Source organism: Patiria miniata, unplaced genomic scaffold (assembly GCF_015706575.1).
Source record: "Patiria miniata isolate m_02_andy unplaced genomic scaffold, ASM1570657v1 HiC_scaffold_5, whole genome shotgun sequence".
NCBI lineage: Eukaryota > Metazoa > Echinodermata > Asteroidea > Valvatida > Asterinidae > Patiria > Patiria miniata.
The window spans coordinates 3,072,936-3,080,440 of record NW_024037072.1 but is presented as its reverse complement, the minus strand read 5'-3'; the positions used below and the strand labels follow the sequence as shown (position 1 = coordinate 3,080,440).

At 39.9% G+C, this 7,505-nt stretch overlaps 1 protein-coding gene across 1 annotated transcript; it reads left to right on the top strand.

The window, feature by feature from the left end:
• The first annotated feature begins 317 nt into the window (after positions 1-317).
• On the top strand, positions 318-5,629 carry LOC119742051 (melanocortin receptor 5-like). The gene is made up of 2 exons (XM_038218067.1): positions 318-2,278; positions 4,223-5,629. The coding sequence occupies exons 1-2, from the start codon at positions 2,139-2,141 to the stop codon at positions 5,175-5,177; spliced, it is 1,095 nt and encodes a 364-aa protein (XP_038073995.1). The 5' UTR covers positions 318-2,138; the 3' UTR covers positions 5,178-5,629.
• The last annotated feature ends 1,876 nt before the right edge of the window (positions 5,630-7,505 follow it).

The window sequence follows — 7,505 nt, the reverse complement described above, 5'->3', positions numbered from 1 at the left end:
AATGGGTCACTAGTTTCAGTGGCGCAACCAAGATTTGGCTGGGGGGGGGGGGGCTCACGATTTTTATTCAAATTTTGTAGAAGTTAAAATTTTTGCTAAACATTATGCCGAAAATTTTGGCCGCTGTTAAAAAGTGGTTTTTTTTCTTGGGGGGGGGGGGGCTATTTTGACGTTGGTGGCGCCACTAACACCCCTTTATATTTACTACTCGAAAATATGCCACATACATATCACCAATGTCAAATCGTGGGACTAAAAAAAATACACATTTTTTTTCAAACCTGGGGGGGGGGGCTCAAGCCCCCGAGGCGCCCCCCCCCCCCTTGGGTGCGCCGCTGACTAGTTTGCGCAAGATGTAAGAAGTTCGAACTGAAAAAGCTAATGATCGAAATCAAATGTTCAGACTGCCAAACAAACCTGGCACTATGAACCGGCAGGCGGGAAAGCAGTGAACGATTTCATGAATGGTTTCTGTACACTTTCCATAATAGTTTCAGAATCCAACAACTAGAACCTTTCAAAAATTTTACAGAATTTTGCCAATTTACGAAAATTGGACAAAACTAATGGGGTACGCCACGATGGAAAAAGCTGGGCGTTTATTTAATTTTTTCTCCGCATTTGCTTGAAACAACAGTACGATCGCGTGCTCATCAATTGAATCAGATTATCTGAATTATCATTTTTGACAAAGTAAATATGAGAAAAACTGTTGACTTTATAAGTGCATTGACATTTTGCTGCCATTGTAAAGCAATTGGTCAATTCTTTCACCATTTGTTTTCCTACGTCGTTCTGGTAGCGTTCGTAGGCTTGTACTTATGCTTCATGTTTGCGCACATATTACTAACAAAATCAGCTAAAAAACATCAGAGACAATGATTTTACCAGCACGAGGAATCAACCTATCCACTCACATTATGTTCTTGTGGTTTTTGTTTGTTGTTTTAACGAAGCTTCTTCTTCGGGAATTCCTCCTCTATTGCAAAAAGACGAAGTCAAAACTGCGACGTTATCAAAACATACGTTTTAATTCACCTGAAAACAGAATCATGTCTGGTTTTCAATTGTGTAAGGAACTTAAATACGCCTGTGGTGTATGCATGCTGAGATAAATTAACATATCAAGAATAACTCAATTAAAAATAAAAGTTATTACTATGGGAGTAGAATACGTTAGGGAAAATTACATTTTGCTTTCAAGAAAAAAAACGATACTTGTAAATAGTGTAGTCCGTAAAGGAGAACCGCAGATCCTTCGTTGTCGTCGAGAGTTCTTTCGTTGAAAACGGTTCTCATGTTTGAGTTTGTGTGGCTTAGTCTATAGGAAAGCGTTATATTATAGGGAAAAAGGGAAAGACTATACCTTGTGCTCGAGAGTCATGTAAAACAAGACTGTGTGTACGTGATGGTGATGTGAATAAAACATCGTATCTGTTTGTTTAATATTCGCCATATGTTCAAAAAATACGCTGCCGCTTCCTGTCTTTTGTGACAAGGGAGTATACATTTTGTAAATTGGTAGGGTTATTTCATTGTCGGTGATTTTATGCAAACTTATCAGATTTCTCCAGATGTGATCGAGTTCATTTCCAAGTTCTGTGATCAGTCCTAGTCTTCATTAGATTGATTGAACCAACAGTAGCAAAGGAATGTCAAAGCTTGTCACTTGGTTTGATTGACAGCTCTTGTTGGTACTTTCGGCTTAAAAAGTCGTCATCGGCAAACGGTGATCTAATAAAAGTGCTATCGTTGAACAGGACAATTGCTAGTATAGCACTTAACAATAAACTACTTTTTCAATAAAAACACGCTACCAAGTGCATTGACGAAAGTCTGGTAGTTAAACTCGCTAAGTTTTGGGAGGGCAAGACAAACTCAAAATCCGAACTCGGATCCAACTGTGTGGTTTTCATGGCGTATACTGAATGTATTGGGAGGCATTGAACGGCATTGCACGAGTAAACTGCATGTTTGTATCGTGAGTAATTTGCATAAGGAACTTCGCTTCCGCTTTAATTCTCTATTAATTTGTACACATTTATGCATTTTTATGCATTCAACATGCCATAAGGTTTCTTCTTTCAGTTTTATGACATAAATAATACATTTATCGTATAATTCATATCTCTCCTTTCATGTTGAGCCACAAGGTTTCAGAGTCGATGTTTTGGTTGCGAGACGATCGACTCGCTGCTTTAGTTTCTTCCCATTTTCGACTTAATCATCACGACGAAGTTTGTTTTCGGATTTGCCCTGTGGACGAAGTTGTATGTAGGTACGTAATTGCAAATCGACTTTGACTTGAATTTCACTTATTGTTTAGGTCTACGCTTTGTAAGGCTTGGGAAAACAAGCCATCTGAAATGGTGCTGACAAGGGACATGTCTACATTATCACAACACAGTTAAGGGTGGTTATATATACAGGCCTCACACCTGCATGTAATCATTTTGTCATGAGATTCAGATTTTTGATGGATACCACTGGAATAACCAATCACAAAATGATTTGGTTTATGTAACTTTGTCCAGAAAAAAAGACATTGGCATTAGTATATATGTTTGGGAATGGTTCCAAAAACATAATTGTTATTTTTATATTACCAACGGTAGAATTTAATATAGGTTTTCCCGGCCACTTTCACCAAGTTTTCATTCAAGTTAACGCCTGGCTCATTTGATTTAGATTGAAATTGAAAGATCACGCAGATGGGCATTCGACAATCAAAAAGAATCATTCAATTTCACTATCCGAGCATTCTATCGCCTTTTAGCTTCACTCATCCCTATCAAAGATGCATTCATATTAAAAGTATCGCGTTGCTCATTCAATGTGCAATGAATTTTTCTCAGGATTGTTTTTGTGCAACTCTTTACTACTGTGAAAAGTAAGGAAAATACACATTTAGTGACAACATTTTGTTGTTTAATCTCATTGCAAAAGTGCACTTCTTTAAACATTTAAAAGTGTCCATGCTTTTCCGGACTACGTATGAGCGCGTTGTTACTGTGATGTCATTTCAGGAAGACAATGTTCAGTTTAGAGGTTTTTCTTTTAAATTATTCATCCAAAATTTGCTAATTGAAAACATTTGTGAGAAAGGGTTGCTCATTGGCTTACTGCCATGTACTGAAACATCATAGAATCACCAAAAATAAAAAAATTCTGACGGCAAAATATCCAAAATTCTAGCAACTTTTTGTGCTAAAATAGCTATGTAACATTAATCATGCCCGGAATGCCATGGCAGGTTTTTTTTTATTGAATATGAAACTTTGCATTAGCATAAAAACAGAGAAGGCACCAACACACCCCTCAAAATGGAAAGTAAAACTTGCAAATAAGGTTAAATGTGACACAAAGATGTATTTTCAATGTTTGCATTGAAAACTTACTTTGCATGGGCCCTTTGAATACAGTAAGCGTTCGGTCAGACATACGCTAGAAAACGTTTAAGAAATAACACAAGAGAAGTGTTCCCGATGGTACAACCATTGCCAAACATATAACGTGTCCCGATGTCTTGCACGTCTTGCTCAAACGTTTAAACAAGTAGAAAAGATAAACAGTGAAAAAGAAATTATCTTAGTCCTTTTCAGTTAATTATTTCGTTACATCTTGTTTCCCTCATATCAGTTAATTTGTAACATTGTAAATTTTACAGTCATCAAGGTTTTTTTTTGGGGGGGGGAATGAACCTCGGAGGAAAATAGGAAAAATATATCGATTAAAAAAGGTTACTAATTTAAATGACCAAACGATGAAAGCGATTGCCCATAAACGAATAAGAAACGAAAAGCATGGTTATACGTTATAAGCGCACAGATGTTCGCTAATTTGAATGCATCAACCGTCAAAAGGTTGCAAAGACTTAATTTACGACTGCTACAAGTTAAGTCGTGAATGCACCAAAACGAAATAGGCTGCCCGAAAATGAATACATGTACGAACATTCACAGCAAAATCTTGGCTGCCTAAAAATTAAATTGAATGAACCCGAAATGAAAAAGAAACACCAATTTGACCACATGTGCAAAACTCACGCGAAATTGAATGGCTGATAATGAAACTGATTAGAAAAAATAGGAAATTCGCCGGGAAAACCTATATTACCTAAAACGTTTCACAAGCATACGTTGACATGTTCCATTTTACCACACGTCAATTGGTAAGGTCGCTTAAATTAGGTGTTATTGATCATGTCGTTTTATCTGTGCAGGCAATCGACAATGGGTTCTACCTTGATCACCGTAATCAATTATTCTGGAGCTGTTATTTTAGTCCTGGCTGTGTTGGAGAATCTGCTGGTGATGGTGGTGTTAGCAGCAACCAGCCATCTCCGCATCAAGTACTTCGCCTTCGTCTTCAGTCTCGCCCTGGCCGACCTGGCGTTTTCTGTGATGGCAATTGTCTATGCCCTAAACAGGGCACGATTCCTTTCTGCCCTTCTTCAGTCGAGTTTCTTCGTTTCCGTGCTGATGATTTTAGCAGTGGCTGTGAACCGCTACCTGGCACTGACTATCACGCCGCCCTCTCGCTATGACGCGTTGGTGACGCGATGCCGCCTGGTAGTGGTTTGCCTTCTCCTTTGGTGTTTCTCCCTCGCACTTCACTTGCCGGTAGTCTTGGTGGCATCTGACGAGGTTCGCTTGATTCTATCAGCGTGGTCTAGATCTATGTTAGTACTCGCTGTGTGGATCGTGACCGCTGTGCTGTACCGCTTCGTCTTCAGAAAGATCAAGAGCTACGTTCCCCCGCTTGCATCAAGCCCAGGTCTCTCCATCCCTGATGACTCGGAACAGGCCGCTACTCGTGTTCGTCAGACCCGTCGCCTGTTGGTCACTTTCTCCATCATTCTTGTGACATCATTCATTTGTTGGATCCCTTTCAACGTCGGCCAGATAATGGAGTATTTCATCAAAACTGGTCAGAGCACAATCTCCGACGATACCTTCAATAACTACAACTGGGTTTGCGGTTTTATTTATTGTCTGTCTCCAGCTATCAACCCGCTAATCTACTGGTGGCGTTTGGATGGTTTCAGGCAGGGCTTCAAAGAACTGTTCTGTCGCTGTCTGCTTCAGAATCAAGAACAACTTGTGGAAACGGTTGATGGTAACGAAAACCAGCAAAATACCGAATCCACGCATTGGATAAAAAATGACAACAAATAGTTTGTCGAGTGTTGCCTGACTCGCCTCATAATTTGGTTATTTTTCTTCATATAATGTTTCAATTCTATCACCATTTGATTTCCGCCGGTATCTTGCTGAAGTTCGTAGTCGTGTATATATACATGTTTATGTTTGCGCACATAATTTCTATCAACATCTACAAAGAAATATCAGTGACAATCATTTTGCCCACACGAGGAATCGATTTTGGTTCCCTCAAATATGCTCCTCTTTTTTGAACGAAGCTCGTGCAAATTCCTGTTTAAACACAAAGTCCTCTATCGCAAAAAAAGGTCAAAGCTGTGGAGTTAAGTCAACAATAAGTTTTAATTCGTCTAACATTACACGCAGTAGTTTAGTTTTGGGAGAGGTGTTCTCGGATGCAGTCTTGGCGTTCCATACGTCGCCCGCCGACTTTCATATTAAAGTCACACGCCAACGTTCAAAGGTAGCAAGAGCTAACTTGCAAAACGTCACCAACTTTGCAAATGTCATCGCTTTTGCAGTGTGCGGCCGATGTATGGTATGGTGTACTATTGACGACACTCTGCGACGGCATGATGGCTCCGTTGCGTCGTGCCGTCGCGTCTTCATTGCTTTTGTACACAGTCTGCTGTCACGTCGTCCTTCCCATCTTGTTGTGTGTAAACGTCGCTCCTTCCGTTGCCGGCCGCGTCACACCGTCGTATGTCGCGTCGGTTCAAATGCGTGACATCGCGTTGCTGAATGAGAACCTGTTCCGGATGCTGATTTAGGGCGCAATTCAAAATATGACTGGGCAACTTTTGAATTCATCTGAGCATATTAATTTGTAATAAACTTTAATTCATTGTTTTCATTTGCAAGTTCCAAAAATGACGAGTTTACCTCGCTTTCAATTTAATATGGCCGACTCGTGAGTAACGGTCTTAGCCTGTCTTTCGTAACATTTCAACTTAATTCCAGATTTTAGGAGTAGATTTACGAACAGTACAAAATCCTTTCATTCCTGCGATTTTCTAGATTATAATGTTAGGCTGTAACAATATACCCGTTTATATTCCTTTGAACTTTCTGCCATATCGGTTCGAGTGAAGTGAGTATTTAAAACTTTCAAAATGGGTAACTAGTTTCAGTGGCGCAACCAAGATTTGGCTTGGGGGGCTCACAATTTTTATTCAAATTTTGTAGAAGTAAAAAATTTTCCAAAAAATTATGCCGAAAATTTTGGCCGCTTTTTTTGACGTTGGTGGCGCCACTAACACCCCTATTATACCGTACTACTCGAAAATAGGCCACAAACATATCACCAATGTCAAATCGTGGGACTAAAAAAAAATACATTAAAAAAAACCCTTTTTGGGGGGGGGGGGGCTCAAGCCCCCTAGGCTCCCCCCTTGGGTGCGCCACTGACTAGTTTGTGCAAGACGTAAGATGTTCGAACTGAAAAAGCTAATTATCGAAATCAAATGTTCAGACTGCCAAACAAACTTGGAACTATGAACCGGCAGGCGGGAAAGCAGTGAACGATTTCATGAATGGTTTCTGTGCCCTTTTCATAATACATGTAGTTTCAGAATCCAATAACTAGAACCTTTCAAAAATTTTACAGAATTTTGCCAATTTACGAATATTGGACAAAACTAATGGGGTACAGCTGGGCGTTAATTTAATTTGTTCTACACATTTGCTTGAAACAACAGTACGATCGCGTGCTTATCAATTGAATCAGATTATCTGAATTATCATTTTTGACAAAGTAAATATTATGAGAAACACAATTTATAAGTGCCTTGACATTTTGCTGCCAGTGTAAAGCGGGAGGGGCGCATGGGGGACGGTGCCTCCTCAACACCGTACGTCTGTGCCTCCCTCATGCACAAATAGCGCCTCCACTCGGAATTCGGAGAAACCAACTCGGAGGTATTCTTTGCTCGGAGATTGTGTCTCCTCGGACAACTTTGCCTGGCTTGTCTAGAATATTGTGTCTCCCGAGACAGTTTATCATAGGATCAAGGCGTTCATAAATTATGTCAGTAATGGTTCACTAGCCGTGCGCTAGCTATGCACAGTACACTGTACGAAGCGCAAACAGCGACCTTAAAGTGGCTACAATAATTATGCAAACGTTCTTTCGTAACCAACTGACTTGCATATCGCGAGCAAATTGCGGGTCGACCCGAGGTCAGCTTCAAATTAAACGGGAGTCAACATTTTGATTGCAAGTTTAGAAATGGATTCTTTTCTTATCAAACTTGCAGTCGTCCAATCCTTCATGCAGGCACTATCAGAAAGATCGTTAAAACCCATTTCTTTGAACCCGTTCTTTGCCAATTGAATTACAGACAA